This window comes from Primulina huaijiensis, chromosome 18 (genome assembly GCF_012295235.1).
Source record: "Primulina huaijiensis isolate GDHJ02 chromosome 18, ASM1229523v2, whole genome shotgun sequence".
NCBI classification, from domain to species: Eukaryota; Viridiplantae; Streptophyta; class Magnoliopsida; order Lamiales; family Gesneriaceae; genus Primulina; species Primulina huaijiensis.
In genome coordinates, this window is record NC_133323.1 from 5196661 (window position 1) to 5217107 (window position 20447).

The 20447-nt window shown below is 34.3% G+C and overlaps 4 protein-coding genes across 4 annotated transcripts; 2 read left to right on the forward strand and 2 right to left on the reverse strand.

Moving 5' to 3' along the window:
- Positions 1-1826: 1826 nt before the first annotated feature.
- LOC140964783 (beta-1,2-xylosyltransferase) lies at positions 1827-4919 on the reverse strand. The gene is made up of 3 exons (XM_073424718.1): positions 4164-4919; positions 3152-3301; positions 1827-3044 (listed from the first exon to the last, which is right to left on the reverse strand). Exons 1-3 carry the CDS (start codon positions 4812-4814, stop codon positions 2322-2324), a joined length of 1524 nt encoding a protein of 507 aa, XP_073280819.1. The 5' UTR covers positions 4815-4919; the 3' UTR covers positions 1827-2321.
- A 222-nt stretch (positions 4920-5141) lies between these two features.
- Positions 5142-6969, reverse strand: LOC140964980 (pirin-like protein). Its single transcript, XM_073424997.1, has 6 exons — positions 6812-6969; positions 6676-6725; positions 6535-6573; positions 6387-6415; positions 5912-6078; positions 5142-5832 (listed from the first exon to the last, which is right to left on the reverse strand). The coding sequence occupies exons 1-6, from the start codon at positions 6910-6912 to the stop codon at positions 5328-5330; spliced, it is 891 nt and encodes a 296-aa protein (XP_073281098.1). The 5' UTR covers positions 6913-6969; the 3' UTR covers positions 5142-5327.
- Positions 6970-12178: 5209 nt separating this feature from the next.
- Positions 12179-17100, forward strand: LOC140964979 (sodium/hydrogen exchanger 4). Its single transcript, XM_073424996.1, has 14 exons — positions 12179-12438; positions 12655-12773; positions 12867-12964; positions 13050-13109; positions 13196-13242; positions 13319-13513; positions 14106-14152; positions 14298-14364; positions 15089-15189; positions 15280-15381; positions 15874-16018; positions 16340-16402; positions 16485-16568; positions 16651-17100. The coding sequence occupies exons 1-14, from the start codon at positions 12289-12291 to the stop codon at positions 16933-16935; spliced, it is 1563 nt and encodes a 520-aa protein (XP_073281097.1). The 5' UTR covers positions 12179-12288; the 3' UTR covers positions 16936-17100.
- Positions 17101-17964: 864 nt separating this feature from the next.
- On the forward strand, positions 17965-19814 carry LOC140965019 (rho GDP-dissociation inhibitor 1-like). The gene is made up of 5 exons (XM_073425050.1): positions 17965-18384; positions 18461-18527; positions 18800-19018; positions 19221-19345; positions 19480-19814. Exons 1-5 carry the CDS (start codon positions 18154-18156, stop codon positions 19555-19557), a joined length of 720 nt encoding a protein of 239 aa, XP_073281151.1. The 5' UTR covers positions 17965-18153; the 3' UTR covers positions 19558-19814.
- The last annotated feature ends 633 nt before the right edge of the window (positions 19815-20447 follow it).

A 20447-nucleotide genomic window follows, 5' to 3' on the forward strand; every position in this document is an offset into this window, starting at 1 on the left:
TTACTCAATTCATCTGAGGTTAAAAAATATAAATGTTATATTCATGTAATATAAGAATATTATGTCACGATCTAACATATATTTATATATTTATGAGATGAGTTGACTCGATCTATATATGAAGTTAAGAGTAATAATTTTAACATAAAAAAAATATTTTCATGAATCGGATCAGATCATATAAAAAATATATCTCATAAAATTGATTCGTGAAACGATCTTATGAGAGTTTTTGTGCTATAACAATTATTTTTATCATTAGAATATACCATCAAGCATGAATTAATTTTGTATAAAACTCTTTGTTATTCGAATAATTTCTCGAAAAACACGCAGTAACAAAAAATATATATTTGGTTTTCTTAAATAAATTAAATGGATTTGTAGGAAATATTTCTAGATTTTAATATATTGAGTTTTAAATTTGAATATATGAATAATTTATACTGTTTATTGAAAAAAAAACTTTGTTTAAAAAAGTTACGCAGAATTAAAAATTCATAGTTTTTGCATATAAAAATAAATAAATAAATAAAATTTATATCCTCCAAACTCCAAAGTAACAAATTAATGAGTCAGTTGGGTTGGTGGAAGAAAAGGGAACAGCAAGTATGAGAATAATGTGAAACTTCTGAAGTCACAAGAATAAAATTTAAAAAATGGACCTTTTTGTTTTTTCTAATAATAGTTTTCATGCATCTTGTGCCACCCATTTCTTTGCTTTTAATTTAACTATATAATGTAAAACTTTTGTTTCAAAAGATATTATTTATATATTCATACACTTTAAGTTTCAAAATATATATATATATATATATATATATATATATATTCATACACTTTCAACTTCAAATGAAAACTGTTTATTAAATGATTTTTATTTTTAGAAATATATAATTCACAAAAATTCATGTGAAACCATCTTGTAGAATAATTTTGTTATACATATTTTCGATTTGACTCGATTCATTAAAAAAAATATTATTTTACATATCAAAAATATTACTTTTCATGATATGTATGAGTCGGATTGACATGTCTTACGGATATAGAACAGTGAGACCGTCTCACAAGAAACCTACTCTATCATAATTTTGACACTTAGAGCTTTTTATTTTCTTTTTCAAAATTTAAAATTTTATAACTGACACTTTCGAATTGTAATCGGGAAATTTGAATTTTTGATATTGAATGTTTGCTCCATTGCGATTTTGGTTGTCTATATTATCGAATTTTAGTTTTATTCTGATATTTTTTGCAATTTTAATCTTTTCGGACGTGTCGTCATCGCGACGATATTTGTAGTGTCACATCAGCATCTCGATAAAAAAAGGACTAAAATTGCTAGAACGGGAAAGATATATGACTAAAACTGATTTCTAATAATACAGAAGACCAAAGAACAATGAAACAATTATAAACAACTAAAAATACAATTTTTCATTGCATGTTATTTGTGTCTTTTTTTATGACAACTTAAACACTGGTTTATGGTTATCTTTATAGATTCGCTACTAAAATAAGATAAAATCATCGTTGAAGTTAAAAAAAAAAAATCCCATCTGTGATTCTAAATTTGGGCAACCGATGACACAAGCCATTTGGCCTAGTGTCTCCATTCAAGACACCTCTCGAGTTCGAGACCCATATAAAGCCCTTCTTCAGACATCCAATAAAAAAAAAAATTGGGCACGAGATTGAGTTTTAACTCATCTTCGAATGAATGATACTTACCCAAAACATGGGATCGATTCGGTCCCAACCCTGATTTTCAGGGGTCATGTTTATGGCCAAGCTGATTCCCATGCAAACTTGGTGGTCCCTCGTATTCATAGGGTCTCTTAAAGGCAGAGATAGACCTCTGATGGAAGAGAGTAAGTATTACAGATATATTATACCAAAAGTCACAGCTTTGTAATGGTTTCTCGTGTGCAAAGTTTAAAAATCTTATCTCCAAAAGAAAAACGATACAAGCCTTGCTCTCTATCGAGCTTGCCATTCAAGCAGCCCGTCTGTCCAAAAATAACTTGTGATCAGATGATTCGCCTTACCGCTGTAACTATGAACCAGACCCCTGAAGGGTAATAGGGGCAAGGAATGTCACTGCGAACCAGCCCCCTAAAGCGAAATGGGGTCAAGGAAAGAGCAATAGGGAAGAACAGCCTAAAACAAATGAGCTGACACCGCTGCCTATCTTTTGCCACAGCTCTGCGTGAATACCTGCTCGATAATCAATAATCATCTATAGAACATGTCCTTAAACCTGTCAAACCTTTGAATGACTTGAAGAAGAAAAACCAAATTTCAAATACATGACAGCATCAGCACCCAAGACTTGTCAAAATGCTACTCAGTTCATCGATGACTAGTCGAGGGTCAGCATACGATCCATCAAGATTTATGGCATGGTACTCCAACCCTTTCCATTGAGCAATCAATGCAAAATGTGGGCGCCTATATGCACTACTAATTATCTCTAAAATAACAGTTATAGATGTCGCAGAAATAATATGGGTGAGACCTGCCCCATGAGCACCAATTATGACAGAAGAATCTTGGATGGCTCGAACCTGCTCTTTCATGTTCATATGTGCAAATAGCCCATTAATGACATTTAATTTGCAGTTGGAATGGTTTAAAGCCCAGAGTTTTACTGAATCATACACTTCTTGCTCGTTACTGAGTCTTGTTTGTACCTTGCCGCCATGACGGGGATGAGCAAGATAATCCTCTCGTCGTACAAAGAGGATATTGTGATCCGAGACTGACTTATGAATATGACGTCTATCCATTGGAAGCCCAAAGGCTGCCCTTAACATCTCACCAAACTCAGACAATCGAGCTGTTTTCCGATCATCGGGTTTTTGCCAAAGATCATGCGCAGATGCCCCTTGGCAGTTAATATTTTCAGAAAGACCCTTAAATAGAGAAGTTTCATATCCTAATGGTGCTAGAATAGCGTGGCGGAAACAAACAGGGCCACTTAGATTCTTAGCGTAAGCAAGGCTTGAAAATAAAGCTGTCCATGTTTCTTCCAAGCGAGTCTGATTTGTCAAAGAATATAGCAATGGTTTATTTATTTATCGTGCAAAATTAAAGAGTATAACACAATAAGAAATTTGCCTAATAAGGAAAAACCAAGAAGGCATACCTCACAATGGCCATCTATAAAAACCAAGCGTGGTCTATAAGGCAAGCCAGTAACCCTGGAAGCCACATATGCACTGTACCAATCCGTAAAGGTATGAAATAAGTTGGCATATTCAAAGCGAGTGACTAAAAGCGTTGGCTCCTCGATCCACTAAAATACAAAAATTTGAGAAATGTTAAAACAAAACCAATGGCACGAATGACATGGGACAATATAAAGAGTTCCTGATCCTGTTATGATGTTAAAGAGGGATACATCATCTCGTAGGTAAGTAAAAACGCAACAAAAATGATATAAAAAATCTACTAAAATTAGTTTCGCCAGCCAAATAAACTTTTTATCTTGAATGTTTTTCGAGCATGGATTAGACTCTGCATCCACAATGCCGGTCTAGATCATTCCATTCTCCACATTTTACTGCATGGCAACAGGATTTCAAGGCTATTCGCTCCATTACTCTGTCCATAAGTTTCATAACCATGGAAAAGCTATTAGTTTCTTCACCCATCCCATGTAATTTTTCAATTTGATTGCGAAACTTAAGTAACAAAGAGAAAGAGCAGACCTTTCTGAAGCCATCCGCATGTTATGGAATAAAATTTCATTACACGATTCAGGCTTCCAAACCGATCACTCGATAGTTCTCAACTTTTTAACTCCATGTAATAACCAGGGTATCTACTGAAATCTCTTCGAATAAAATCAAATTTCATACAAAAGTAGAATTCACTTATGGATATACGACCAAAATCCAATAGACTGGAGCTATTAATGCACATTTCCAGATTATCTGAAGAATCCTGAATATCTCATTCAAGTACTTTCCATACAAGAACAAGAAGATTCTAGTTTCCTAATCCTCACGATTTATCGCGTGCAATTAACAATGCTTCCTTCGATGATCCAATCATCAGGATTATATCACGAGCACGAATTAGAATCCAAACCCAAAGCTACCAATTCAATTCCAAAGATCAAAACTTCAGATACCGGAAAAACAAGACAAACTAACCTCAGAGCAAGTAAATTCAGTGGCGTCAACTAACCGGATCGAATCGATCAATCCACGCACGGTATGCCTGTGCACAGCACCTTCTGGTAAATATTTATCCAAAAATTCCTCATCCACCAGCTTCTCTCCAATTCTTGATCTATCACTAACCTCAATCTGGAAAGCCCCATCCTCAAAATACGGCAACTCTTCATCTTCTCCTCTCCCTATCACACTCTCCAACTTCTCGCCCCCGTTGGACATCGAAATCCTATCCTGAACCATCTGGATTCTTCCTCCTTCACATATCGAACTCCTCAAAGTCTCGCTGTAAAAACACCTGAACCACCCACCAGCGCCGCCAGATGGGGAGATTTTCCGTGGGTGATCTGAAATGGGTCTCAAAGGGTCGACTCTCTGAGTGTACCCGTTGCCAAAATATGCTTCGCAAGACCTGAATGGCGTATTGGGGTTGTGAGACCATGGGAGGTACGAGGGTAGTATTGGCCAAGGCTTGACGGCAAGAGGCAGGCGAGGCGGGGAATATCCCGACGAGGAGAGAATAACCGGCGGTGGAGGATGGTGTTCCGGGTGGGAGGAGAAGTAATAGTAGAGAGAGAGGAAGTTTAATGCGAAGAGAAAGAGCAGAATCTTCAGATTTTGGCCGTTCATGTTGGTATGGAAGGGTGCCGTGTGCGGCGTGTGTACATGTTTCCTTTTATACGTTACTTGAATCAGATTATACTTAGATTAGGCAAGTAGGCCACCAGATGTAGCCTGTTTATACTCGAGTGTGGCCAATAATAAAATAGGGAAATTGGACTCCACTCCCGGCCGTCTTTTTTTTTGTGTTCAGTCCTTGGGTACTTTTTTAGTACGACATTTTCACATGAAGTGTACCACATTTCCACATGAAGTATACCACAATTTGTATGACATAGTACCACAATTTTGTGGGTAGGGAGTGAACCCAAATAAATGTTTTGATTGGGGATTTTTCACCAACTTCCCCCGATAAAATCATCATATTTTCTACTTTTCTTTTCGTTTTTCTCCCAACAACATCACTAATTTCATGTCAAGTTTTTAAATATGTTAACAAATCGGTTAGTTTAACTGATTCGAAAAGGGAACCTGGATATCAAAACAAAGCACGAAGGGACAAAATATAAATAAAGCTAAAAACTAATGACCAAATCTAACAGAGGATTCGGAATTCCAGTATCTTGCTTTCTCAAATCCATTGATGTAATTCTCATAATCTTCAATAGTCTGGTCTATCTGTTCTTGAGTATTCATCACAAATGGTCCATATTGCACAACAGGCTCTCCCAATGGCTCCCCTCCAACCAAAATAAACCGTAATGATTTCGAGGACTTGTTGTATGCATCCAAGCCGTCACCCGACCCAAGAAGTAAAAGGTGGTGTGCTGATACGGGTAAAGATCGTGAATTTCCGAATATTCCCTCGCCCTCCAGAACGTACACAAATGCATTCCAAGACATGGGTATGTGTTGTAGGATGCGAGCTCCGGGCTTGAGAGTGAAGTCCAAGTACATTGTAGGGGTCATGGTGTATATTGGTGACTTAACTCCCATTGCTTCCCCTGCTATAACTCTAACCTTGACTCCATCCTTTGTAGCTTCTTGAATGTCCTCACTGTTCATTTCTTGATACCTTGGCTCTATCCTGTGGAAAAAGGTAAATATGATCAGATTCAAAACAAATCTAATCAAATCCGCTAAATTTACAAAATATGGGAACTCACATTTTATATCGGGAGGAGAGGTTAATCCACAGCTGCAAACCTTTTTGAGTTCCTTGAGATGCAGGCATTTCGGAGTGAACTATTCCTCTCCCTGCAGTCATCCATTGCAAGTCACCAGCTTCGATGGTGCCTTTGTGCCCCTCAAAGTCTTCATGCGTCACCGCTCCCTGAACGACACATGTATCAAACGTCTATTTCGCGATTTCTTTGATTTAAAAAAAATAATCACGCAAATTTAGCCGTGTTGCCGGCATGGTTTAGTCTTTTTTTCAAATGTTTTGCGCAGTTTCTAGGAGGTTTCAGGCTCTCGGACATGATGCAGCATGTCTACCTAATGTGTCGACATTCAACCATAAATAAAGCACGGCATTAAAGAAAAAATATTACGAAATTTAAATACACCAAGTCCCACCATCAGAATCTCTAAATATTGTAACTGCACAAAACAGAGGAGTTTGAAGTGTAGGTTTATTACCTGAAGCATGTAGGTGACTGTCTCGAATCCTGTAAAATGGTACAGAAAAACCAATTCAAATCGTTTAATTACCGGCTGAGAATAAAAAAATCTTAAACACTTGACAGATTGCTATGATGGAACTTCAATTTAATGGTCGATATCAAACCTCTGTGCGGGTGGTCGGGAAATCCAGCAGGAGAAGACACTGTGTCCACATTAATACGTAATAAGTTATGGATGACCAGAATCTTGATCTTAATTAAAACTCATATTCAATCAAAAACAGGCGAAAATAGAGACAACCCACCTGAGAACTCATCCAAAAGAAGAAAAGGGTCAAAATGTTTCAGCTCAAACCTGCCAAAAAGAAAAAAACCACCGGAATATATAACTGTCCATTTCAAGAAAAAAAAATCAAAAATCAGTATCTGTTTTTTTGTTACCTTCCAATGCTTCTTCTCACAACAGCACCGACGCCTTCTTGTTGGGGCCTCGCCAGGAATTTTCTGGCAACTGGCCGAGGATCCATGACAACATTTGACATGTCTGTTTCTTTGTATTTTTCCTTTTGTCTCTATGTTTTTGTTGTGAAGGTTTCATGAATCTGCGCTGTATATATATAGTCGGAAAGAGGGAGGGAATCAGGAAACTTTGAAATCCATTCATGGTCAAAGGAAGAAAGTGGGTCCCACGTGCGAGGTTCCTTGTGATCCAGGATCATTTGGCGTCATCATGACGCTATCTGTATGTCATCTTACAACATTTTATGATTTTTTTTAAAATTTTTATTATACTACTCAAGTACTTAATGATTTTCTTTGAATGTCATCTGTATAAAAAAAAATTCGCCATTGTCATTTGTATGAATCTTGTAGTAGATTTTTTGTGAGACGGTCTCACGAATTTTTATCTGTGAGACGGGTAGCTCTACCTATATTCACAATAAAAAGTAATACTCTTAGCATAAAAAGTAATACTTTTTCATGGATGACCCAAATAAGAAATTCAACCCACGAAATTGATATGTGAGACCGTCTCACAAGAGTTTTTGTATGAATCTTGATTGCTAAAATTTCAATTCAATTCGTTCCATGGAAAAAAAATGTGGTTCATTAACTTTTTTAAATTTTGAGTTTTGATCAATTAAATTTTCAAAATGAAGTTTTTTTACGCTAAATTATAATTTCCAACTATCTTGATCAAATTATTGACATAATTTAATATTTATTCCAACCAGGCTTTCAATGCATTCATGTTCGCGAACGAGTAAGCGCATTGGAGGTTGGAATAGAAATCTTTAGGATGACGCCATTATTTAGCAAGCATGACATCATTAAGCAATAATATTTTTAAATCAATTTTTTAAAATTGTGGTGGAAAATCTCAAATTTTAGCTTACAAAAGCCTAGCTGTCTCATGACTATGGGTGAACTGCACTTTGCCTCCTTCAGCCTATAGCGAGAATTAAATTAAATTTAATCCCATATTTACTCTACGCGATCAATCAATTTATCCCAATATTATTATTAAATATTTCGTTTTTCGTATATATATTTTATATTATAAATGATATTTAAAAATTTAATGATATAAATAGACAAAAATAAATAAATATATATCACTTTCTCAATTGAAAATAATATAGGTCTTCGAAAGAAGTAATTTATCTAAATAATAAAGGGTCTTATCCTAGGGGAGATGACCGATATACGTATCACTGCTACGTCACCCATTTATCGTAATATAAAATGTAATATCTAATTATTTGAACACCATTATAATATATCTTTTATTCTAAATATTTTATAATTTATTTATATTTAGCTTTAATTATGGAAAATAACGTGAATAGACCTTCTTTTTTTTTTTTTAGTAGTTTTCACTATTTTCAATTTTCTATATAAATAAATATAAAAGAGTTGATCTAAAAAATAGAGAGATTTCAGGAAAAAAAGAGTGTAGAATGAGTAGGTCTTTTGTGAGACGGTCTCACGAATCTTTATCTGTGAGACGGGTCAACCCTACTGATATTCGCAATAAAAATTAATACCATTAGTATAAAAAGTAATATTTTTTCATGGATGACCCAAATAAGATATCAGTCTCACAACATACGACCTGTGAGACCGTCTCACACAAGTTTTTGCGGTGTAAGAATATATATATTGGAATTTAGTAAAGCGTGTAGAATATTGTAGACATTACGTGTTGGATTGATGTACGTGTGATGATCTGTTGGTTACGAAAGGTTGGTGCAATATAATTTTAAAATTAATGGTTATCCAATATTGACGTTCTATCACGGAACGTTCGATCCTACCTGTGGGATACTGTTTCACAGGATTTGGATGGTCCAGATTCAGTCACATTTGTGATGTTAAAAAAAAAATGGACCCCAAATACTTGTGGCTAAATCTGAACCGTGGATCTACACATGGAGGCACTGCCCCCACACGTAGGGTAAAATATTCCTTCTATCACGATCTTTATCCATCATATTAGTTAAATATATTTATATTTATAATAATAAATAATATTTTATATAAAAAATAATATGTTTTTTGAGTCAGATATATGTCACACAAAAGGTCGATGCAATCTAATTTTATTTTATGTATTTTTATTGTTTATTTTCTAAAAAGATATGTCTTATGTGAGACATTCTCACAGATCTATATCCATGATATGTGTTGATTTGATTCATACTTGAAGTGAAAATTAAAATTTTTTCATAAAAAATAATATCTTTTCATAAATTGGATCGAATAAGTGATATGTATCAAAATTGACTGATGAAAAGGACTTATTGAAGTTTTTGTATTTTAAAAAAGTAGTTAATTTTTTTAATTGCTAAGAAAGTTTTTAAAAGTGTCATATTAATTAATATTTAAAATGTTGAAAGTCAAACTAAAAAATAAGCAACTCAATTATTATATTCCTTCTTCCAAAAAATAAAAAATTTCCTCATAAATATAATAAATGATTTTTTTTTTACCGTGCTCAGGTGCTTACTTCGGGATTTTCACTCCGAAATCAAATTCATGATAACAACATAATTCCAACGAAAATACAGTTCAAATTATATTTCTTACCTTAGCATTTTCATTTAACTAAAGAAATAATTTAAAATTATTTTTGTTTGGTCTAAGCGGTTAATTAGGATTTTAGACGCTATAAATATAGATCTATAAGACTATCTTATAAGATACATACTTTTCTTTGGCAAAAACTCTTGTGAGACGGTCTCACAGGTCGTATTTTGTGAGACGGATATCTAATTTGGGTCATCCATGAAAAAACATTATTTTTTTTATCCTAATAGTATTATTTTTTATTGTGAATATCAGTAAGATTGATCCGTTTTACAGATAAAGATTCGTGAGACCGTCTCACAAAAAACCTACTCTTTTTTTTTTAAATAAGCGGAGAATTATACCTATTTTTTTATAAATAAAAAAATTATGTTAAAATATTTTTAGTAAATTTCTACTCCTTATTTAGAATTTATGAAAATATACCCTTATTTTAATTTATAAAAAGATCGGATAAGTATATTTTAGTTTTAATCATAACCAAACTAAAAATTGTTAAAATTACTAAATAGATCGAAAATTTTATGCATTCAAATGATGTTGTATGTGGTTTGGTAGTTATTCATAAAACAAGAGACCCTAGTGACAGGTTCAAGTGTTAAACCAATTTTTATTTAAAAAAACTTTTTTAAAAATTTAAACATAAAAAATTTCAAGTGTTAAACCAATTTTTATTTAAAAAAACTTTTTTAAAAATTTAAACATAAAAAATTTCGAGAAACGGATAGGGTTTGTACTCCAAATGGTCGAAAATCAGCTTTATTTTTTAGGATTTTGATCTTGTTCGTGGTGTCTTTCTATCTTCGAAATTATCTCCAAACCATCTATGTGAAAATCTAAGGCAAGTATAATTTTGTTTCTTGATGTATAGATGAAATTTTATTTGGTTTTGATAATTTATGTTTTATGTAAAAAATTTGAGGTTTATTGTTGGATGTTACAAGCTCTTGAAGACTTTGATATAAAGAACATATGTGTGTGTGTGTGCGCAATATATGCTTGTGTGTGTGAGTTAGCGTAGAGGTGTGTGTGGTGAGTATGGGTTCGTGCGTTCAGTGGTTGTGCAAGACGAGCGAGGAGCAAAAAGAGAGAGGCGTAGTGCGAAGTTCAGCTGAGAGGCTGGCATGGACCGAGCAGCCCGCGATCTTACGTGCGTAGGTGTTGTGCATGTTAGCTAAGTCTGGTGCATTAGTCTCGAGCCAAGCCCCACGGTCGTCGAAACGTGAATTCGTACGAGAAATTTTAATGAAGAATATCATAGTCCAGCTGGGTTTTTAAGACCACTTCACATATCTGAGTGAAAATGGAATAACGTCACCATAGATTTTATGATGGGATTACTGAGGATTTTACATGAGCTTAATTCAATTTGGGTAATAATCGACTGTTTCAACAAGTCGACTCATTTTTTGCAAGTGAAGACGTCGTACAGTGTGAATAAGTATGTTGGGATCTATATTAGGTAGATAGTCAAAATGCATGGTAATCAGTTTCCGTTGTGCTGGACAAGGAACCTCGGTTTACATCAACATTTTGGATGAGTTTTCACCGGGCAATGGGAAGTTGGATTTTAGCACAACTTTTTACCCCAAACGAACGCGCATCTTAAGAGAGTAATTCAGACCCTTGATGATCTATTACGAGATTGTGTGATAGATTTCCCGGGGAGTTGACATTCAAAATTGCCACTCGTAGTGTTCACTTACAATCATGGTTATCAGACTTCTATTGAGATGACCCTCTATGAATTTTTTTTATGAGAGAAAATGCAGATCACCAATCCATTATGATGATGTGGGTGAGCATGCAAATATGGGTCCAAAGATTGTTATACAGACAACAAAGATTGTTAATAGAATTTGGGACAGAATGAGGACCGTACAAAGCAGACATAAAAGTTATGCAGATAGTGCCATCGAGAATTAGAATTTGTAGTTGGGAACAACATGTTCCTTAAGGTAACGTGGATGAAAGGTGTAATGAGGTTCAAAAGGAGAGGGAAGTTGAGTCCAAAGTTTGTTGGAAACTTGAGATTTTGGAAATGATAGGACGTTGGCCTACAAATTGGCATTACCACCACACCTGGTAGTAGTGCACAATGTTTTTCATGTGTCTATGCTATGAAAGCACGCATGTAACCTATTGCATATGCTGAATTGTGAGCTACTTCAATTGACCCCGAATCTAACGTATGAGGAAAGACCAATGAGAATTACATGTTGAACTCGTAGGCTAATTAGATTTTACCGATACAGATGAAGAAGAATGAAGTGGTTCTGGATGGCAAAAAAAGATGGTCTAGTGTAGAAAATCACATATCTGAATCATTCTATTTTCCACATTTACGAATTAAGTTAATGAATTTCATCGATGAGATTAGTGCTTTTAAATTAAAGATTTATGTTGTGATTGAATTGTCAAATGAGATTTTTTTTTTGGCTGATGACGACATTTGAGGTTTTTTTTTATTTAACATTATTTAAAGTTTTATTTTTAATAAAAAATGGTGCTGAAATATTAAGTATTTTTTTTTACTCGGCTATTTTTATTTTAAAAAATAAACAATGACAAATTTTAGTTTGATAATAAAACGAACCAAAAAAGGCAGTAGAAAATTCCATACAGCAATGCAGCAGGGAGAGGTGACACGCCTTAAAAAAATCCAACAGAGTTCCATATGTCAAATGCTCAACTTGAAAGCTGTCTTTCTCTTAAAATATATATATTTTTTGTTCGCATCCTAAATTATCAAAACAAATCAGATCAGTGTTCGTGCTCTCTCTCTCTCTATTACTGATGCAATTTGATGAGAAACTCCGGATGAATTAATGGAGGCTTTGTGGGAAAATTTTTCAGGAACCCACCAACAGGTGGTACCCATAACAGTGTTCGTCGCGGTTCTCTGTTTCTGTTTAGTGGTCGGACATCTGCTCGAAGAAAATCGTTGGGTTAATGAATCCATCACCGCCCTTATAATCGTAATGCCTCAAAGTTTCTTTCTTTTTCGTCTGATTTTGAATGCATTTGGTACTAGCATATTGGTGTTTGTTCTGAATTATGGGGTTTTCGATCTTTATCCTTCATGTTTCATTATTATTATTATTATTATTATTATTATTATTATTATTATTATTATTATTATTATTGTTATTATTTTATCTGTTTATGATAATGTACGTGTGTTTTTTGACAAGGGTTGTGTAACGGGGACAATAATTCTGTTCATAAGCAAGGGGAAGAGTTCGCATATACTGAGATTTGATGAGGAACTTTTCTTCATCTATCTCCTTCCACCAATAATATTCAATGCTGGGTGAGGATGTTTGATCTTCCCATTACCGTTGTATTTTTTGGTAGTTTGATAGCTTTTGTTGATCTTGTGCTGTCATTGAAATTTTTCTTACAGATTTCAGGTCAAGAAGAAACAGTTCTTCCACAACTTTTTTACCATAATGTTGTTCGGAGTAGTTGGAGTTTTCATATCATCTTTTATCATCACAGCTGGTAATTTCTCGTGTCAGTCCATCTATATCCTTTGGTTTTGGTTTTTTGTAGAATTCAAGTGTTTTTTTGTGTGTTATTGATATAGGCAGCTATCTCCTATTTCCGAAGTTCGATTTGGTCGGCTTGAAACCACGCGACTTTCTTGGTTGGTCCTGATTACTGTGATTAAATTATCTTCTCTTAGCTTGTCATGTTTCAACTAACATGATATCTAACTGGTTTTAAAACTAGCAATTGGAACAATTTTTTCTTCGACGGACACCGTATGCACGCTGCAGGTTAGTAAACATTCCCAAAAAAATAACCAGGTTTCTTGATTAAGTTCTAGAGATGGTATGTGGCATCCTGTTTCAGGTTCTTCATCAAGAGGAGACTCCCTTGTTGTACAGCCTAGTTTTTGGAGAAGGGGTGGTAAATGATGCCACTTCAGTTGTTCTATTCAACGCGATTCAAAAGCTTGATATCAGTAGAATTGACAGATGGACGGTAGTCCAAGTTCTTGTGGACTTCCTGTATTTGTTCTCAACAAGCACTGCGCTAGGAGTTGCTGTGAGTTTTAGAATTTTTAATAATTCGGGACTTAATGAAACCGTGTAGCTTTATTTTAAAGTTCCTTGCTCTGTTCGCTCCTTCCAAATTTGCGCCCGTTTCCCATCTGAAAGTCTAGGGATGGACCTAATTGGCGCAATCAGGTGAAGTCTGCAGCTAACGAGAAAATTTCAAATTTCTTAACACTTTTTCCATATCTACACTTAGTTGCATCCTCCATCTAATTTCCTAGCTCCTTGAATGTGATGCCCCTTTCTAATTTTTACCAGTGAATGACACATTGACACTCCCACAAAGTTTTATCGCAAGACTGAAAACTAATAATGCTTATGTTTTGTGCATTAAAAGAGTGACTTGACTGAGATCAGATATGTGTATCGGTGGGAATTTAAGAGTGGTCACACTTTGGATACCAGCGTTTCATTTTAATGAAAAAGATGTAAAGAAAAGAAAATAATTTGTGTTCTATTATATCCTGGGCTAGGAATGAATACTGCTTTCAAGTCAGGGAATCATTATATATGGTACCTTGCTCAGCATTTTAATTCTTGCTAGATAATCCACAAGCTCAGTTTTTTCCCTATGCTTTCAGGCTGGGCTTTTGACTGCAATTGTTCTCAAGGGCTTGTACTTTGGCAGGTAAAATGCTTTCATCTATTTCTTTTGGTCTAGCATGATACAACTAGATTGCATTGGGTAAGAAGCTTTGATGTACAAAGTGGAGTTTGATAAATGCTTTTGATTGAGCAATGTTTATGGATCTGGTTTTTATTTTTGTCCGCAGGCATTCGACCATTCGAGAAATTTCTCTGATGGTTCTAATGGCATATCTTTCGTACATGTTGGCGGAGGTAAATAAATGTACATATTTTCTCCTTTTACTTATATGTGTCCTATTTATTTTCGTCTCTTTGTATCTACAGTAGGCAAAAGCTATATTGATGGTGCAGTAGAGGCTTTCATCAAACATCTAATTTCTTTAGGATTTTGGGTTTGAAACGATCTTGAACTTTCACATTTGTTCATCTCCAACTATCCCTTTCACTTGTATCCTGTCAAATGGTAATTATGGATTTTCCCTCTTTCCATCTTCCCGTGCTTGAACCCAAGGTTATTAGAGGCCCAAGACTTATCAAGGAGCAGGGCGTAAGTGACGAGTCTTGCAGAAATCAGGCTCATTGAGGCATCAAATACATAAATTTGATACATATAAAAAAATTCGTTACTTTTCATCCAATATATACGTTACAAGCTATTGAATCATAATAAAACTAATATTCATTAGGTTTGTGTTTCATGGTCAAGATGCTCACTTCATACAAGAGTTGTGCCTGTCTAGGTGCAATGACTGAGCCATGCCATGTCTTAAGCCAATGCGTGCCCCCCAGTACTCTGTTAATAACTCCGCTTCAACAAGAATTTTTAGTTTCTACAATTAATTGGGTCAAGGAAACTTTCACATTCACATTCTTGGTCTTTTTCCCCCTATTTCTCGATGTTCGGGCTGGCATTATTTTAATAGGTTGTGATACCATTGAGGAGGCATGTGATACTTGGATTTTTTTTCCCTCACAGCTGTTAAGTCTAAGCGGCATCTTAACTGTCTTCTTCTCCGGGATTTTCATGTCACATTATGCGTGGCATAATGTGACTGACAGTTCAAGGATCACCACCAAGTAAGCATAAATTTGCCATAGCTAAAATTGTAACGATAGACTCACTTGGCAATCAATATCTTGGTCTTCATATTTCACTCTCATTTGCAGGCATGTTTTTGCAATGATGTCCTTTATTGCAGAAGCATTCATATTTCTATATGTGGGAACCGATGCCCTGGATATTGAGAAGTGGAAAATGAGCAAATTGAGGTATAATTGTTATGACAAGAGGAATCCCATTTTTCAGAGCTTGATGTGATTAATCTTAAAATTCTATTCTCCTTTGTGGCCACATAAAACAGTTACAAACATCAGATTAGACTAAGCAAGAGAGTAGAGATCGTGATCCGGTCATTCTTGGTGCTCAACTGGTTTGCTCACCGAGTGACCTGATAGTACATTTGTTGCCCTTTTATTGAGAAAACCCATTTTACATGTAATATCGACTATTTCTTATGCTTCAATAAATTTTGAAATGGTGAATGGCATCTTTTAGTTGTTTTTGCTTGGGTTTGTATTTTAAAAATGAAGTTTATATATTAACTATCATATTCAAAAATATAACTGCTGCTATTCTTTGTTTTAAAAAATCATTTTAAAGAATCGCCGTTTTCAGTAAAAACCTTCTCCTTCTGTACTTGATTTAACTATCCTTTTTTGTCAAATGAACTGAAATGTTTATTTCTACTATATTCTTTACAGCGTTGGGAACTCGATTGGTATTTACAGTAGCGTCATGCTTCTAATATTGCTTGGACGTGCTGCTTTTGTGTTTCCTCTCGGCGCCCTGTCAAATTGTCTGAACCGATCTCCTACAAGATCATCATCTTTAACATTTAAGCACCAGGTTAGCACATTTGAATTGCCTTCGTGTAGTTCCTTCCTGGGGTAAATTGCTTTTTATCATTTCCTTGAATTGCCTATTACCACACTCCGTTTGTTGAAAATTGCCACGCACAGATCTAACCGAGTTGAGTGGGAGTGATATGTTTTCTATCACAAATAGCTCGAGTATTTCGGAGAGAATTGTCGTGGCAAAATTAAAACTTCCTATATAGATTAGTTTTTTTTGGAACAACTTTCTTTTGTGAAATTTGTTCTTGGAAGGAATGTAATTTTCCACTGCTCTTTAAACTGTACTTGCTAACTCTCTCGTCCTTCAACTTAGATAATAATTTGGTGGGCTGGTCTGATGAGAGGAGCAGTCTCTATTGCTCTGGCCTTCAAACAGGTAAATCTGTTTAAGGGAAGTCCCATTTCTCTTGCTTGCATGGTGGTGTTATTCACTTGAAAATATCTCATAAATTATGCAGTTTACCCAGATGGGCGTGACGTTGGATCCCATCCATGCCACATTGGTGACCACAACCATTATCATTGTGCTCTTTAGCACAATTGTGAGTCGAGATTCTTGAATTTTTAAGTGTAATTACCATCCATCATTTCTCTGAACTTTTTTGTTTTCCTTCTGGAATGCAGGTCTTTGGCTTTTTAACAAGGCCACTTGTAAGTTATCTAGTTCCGCATTCCAACACTCCAAGTGCCAACATTGATCGGGAACCAAGTATAAACAAGGAGGATATGATGCTTCCTCTGCTTTCGATCCGAGAATCCACGAGCTCGAATCTTCTCCGAGCAAAAGAAAGTTTGTCCATGCTCATGGAAAGGCCTGTTTACACCATTCATTCATTCTGGCGGAGATTTGATGATACTTACATGAGACCAATATTCGGGGGGCCTCGAAGCAGTCAGTCCGCATGCTAACCTCAGTCAAATATTTTGTGGTTGATTTTGAAAATTGTGTAGACATTTTTATTTCAGTGAGCATTTAATTTTGTTCATCTTCCGACTAGAATATTGTAAATTGTTTTTTTTTTTTTTTTCATACGACTCTAATATTATTCAATTTGTATACAAAATCCGACTCATTCCCCGTATAAAAATATATATATTATATTCACTTTCTATTTATTTCATATCGATTTTTTGTTTTAAAATTATTATTTATTATTGTAATAACTTATATATCTCATAGAAAAATTACATTAATAATCTAATAATTATAAATCTACTCACTTTTTACGAATATTTATTTGTTGATATCATTGTTTTTTTTTAAATTTTCATTCAATCAAGTTTTTATATTATTCTAGTTTCAGTATTTACTAATCTAATATTTGTAATATTCTTAAGACAAAAATTTGTGTGAGATGGTCTCACGGGTCGTATTTTGTGATAGAGATGTCTTATTTGTGTCATCCATGAAAAAATATTACTTTTTATGCTAAAAATATTATTTTTTATTGTGAATATCGGTAGAGTTGATCCGTCTCACAAATAAAGATTCGTGAGACATGTGAGAACTAATATATTCTTAATTACTGCAAGTCTTATTAATTAATAGTATAAGTACTAAAAATTAACACAAACAGAAATAAAATCCCACGTCATTTTTAATTATAAAATATTTGTAATATTCATTTAAAACAGAATTTTTTTTAAAAAAAATTATTTTCCCTTAATTCAATTATTTTTGTTTCTTTATTATTAAAAAAAATCGTTTTCCAATAAATCGAAATAAAAAAATCTTGTTTCTTAGTGTTATAATTTGGAAAAAGATCTACTTCCATTCAAAGAACCAAAATCTCTCAAAAACTAGTAGAAGTTCCGCCATTCTTGCCTTAGATCTCTCTCCAAAATCAGCATTAATCAATCACTGCCTCGGATTTCTCTCCAAAACTAGCATTAATCCATTTTCACCAAAAAAAAAAAAAAAAAATTGTTTCGTGCACATTTAATCGGATCACCACATATTAATTGAAGACTTGTTCCATCGGGATTAATGTTCCACCTCCCTTTCTCCCTTACCACCATTTTTCATCACTCATGCAACTAAAATAATTCATCACAACGCATGCAAGTGTGGTGATATGAAAACCCTGAATTCTTAGCAGCTCAATTTCGAATTTGTTTTTTGGGGAGATGGGATCTCAAGGAAACAAAGGAGAAATGAATGTGAATAATCATTCAGAGAGCGAGACAGAGAGAAATAGTAATGCAGGGCATGATCTGGATACGGCCTCCGATTCCGAATCGGGGATGATTAGCAGGCAGGCTAGTGAAGCTTCTTGCTATGCGACCGAGGAAGATGAAGAATTGTCCCTTCATTTAGGCCCCAAGTGGAGTATCAAAGAGCACCTTGAGAAAGATAAGGTTGATTCTGTACTATCTCTTCGTTTCACGGTTTCGCTTTCGGTTTTGCAAGTTTTATAGCTTGTTGAAAATCTAGGATGATGAGAGCTTGAGAAGGTGGAAAGAACAACTTCTAGGGGGTTTGGATGCTGTTGCTGTTCAAGGTATTTGGACAATATTCCTAGCAAGTTTATGTTATAAAGTTGGCTCTAGTTTCTTGTCGGATTGGCTTTGTCCCACAAAATTTGAAGTGAATAATGGAGTACGATTCACTTGTAATTTAAGATTTTCTAACATCATATAACTTATATTTTCAAACATATTGTCTCCATTTAAGGTGCGGTATATGTCAGTTCTTTTGCATGTGCACAATATTTGATTGCCTGATATACATGAATATCACGTATAAAACTTATTTTAAATCGCGGATTTGTAGAGAATGAAGAACCAGATGTAAAGATTTTGAGCCTCACAATCGTGTCAGCGGGTAGACCTGATATCGTGCTTTCGATACCGACGAATGGAAACCCTAAAGGATTGTGGTTTACACTGAAAGAAGGAAGTCGTTACCACCTCAGATTTTCCATCAAAGTCAGCAATGATATAGTCTGTGGCTTGAAGTACACTAATACCGTGTGGAAGACTGGAATCAAAGGTTCCATAGCCAGCTCGAGCTCTATTTTAATCTACACTATATATTACCTATTTAATATAATTGTTTAATTACCGCTTTACTAAATACTATAGTTGGTTGTAACCGGAGAATGTTAATCTCCTAGTAAAGACAATTAATATTGCAACTCAACAAGTACAAATATGTTAATTTAATCAAAAGCTAAATGGTATGCAATGCACAGTTCACGGCTCGAAAGAGATGATGGGGACCTTTAGTCCTCAGTCGGAGCCCTATACCCATGAAATGCCAGAAGAGAAGACTCCGGCCGGAATCTTCGCCAGAGGGTCTTATACAGCAAGAACTAAGGTATTCTTTCGAAATTTTTATCATTATTATTATTGAGAAAGAATTTCCACTCCAACAAAAAAGGAACAACTTATTGAGGGAGGATGCATGGTTTGTTTATTTTTGAAAAAAAATAAAAATTTGTTTTGATTCAGTTCGTTGATGACGACAATAAATGCTATTTGGAGATCAACTACACATTTGACATCCAGAAAGAATGGCCCTCCAATTAGGCTGTGCTAGCTAGCATTTCTCGAGGGCAATTGAAGCTCACCAACAACGCCAAATTTACACTACGTACTGCTGCTGCTACTATCAATTTTATTTTCTCTCTTTTTCCAAATTTTTATTTTTCTTCGATTTTTGTTAGTGTGTTGGGAGTTTATATTCTAGGTAACTTGTTTTAGTTTGATATATTCGTATTTATAGATTAACCTTAGCAATTAATGTATAAAACAATCAACACTACGTACCTAAGATCGTGTTATAATTAAGTACTAGGGCCAAGTTATTAGCATATGGGAAACTCGTATTATTATTTAATAAGTAGAGACGATCTCACATATCTATATCTATGAGACGGGCTGGCCTGGTCTATATCTATAATTAAAAGTAATATTTTTGACATAATAAGTAATAATGTTTTATGGGTCATGCAGAGGATTCGTATAACAAAATTGACTCATGGAATAAAATAAGTTAAGAATGAAATAAACTTTGGAACGAAATAAAAATGAAAATGAAATGGTAATTCTATTACATTCGAATGATTGATACATACATATATTATATATAAGGTAAGAATGAAATTGTTTTTAATAACCAAGTANATAAAATATTATAATAATAGTTAAGAAGATGATATCTACACTCCTTAAATTATTAAATAGACTTCATTTTGACTTTTTACATTAAAAAAAGATAAAAAATAACCCTTAATGTCCTTTTTTAGTTCCACCATAAAAATTAGCACTTTTTAAGCTTAAATTTTTAGAACCCTTATTTATTTTTTTGGTAGATTTTATATTAACTAGAAAAAGTTATTATTTATTTGGTACAAAAAATTTTAAAAAATTCTAATATTTTTAATGGATGATAGGAAAAAAAATTAAAATAAAGTGTA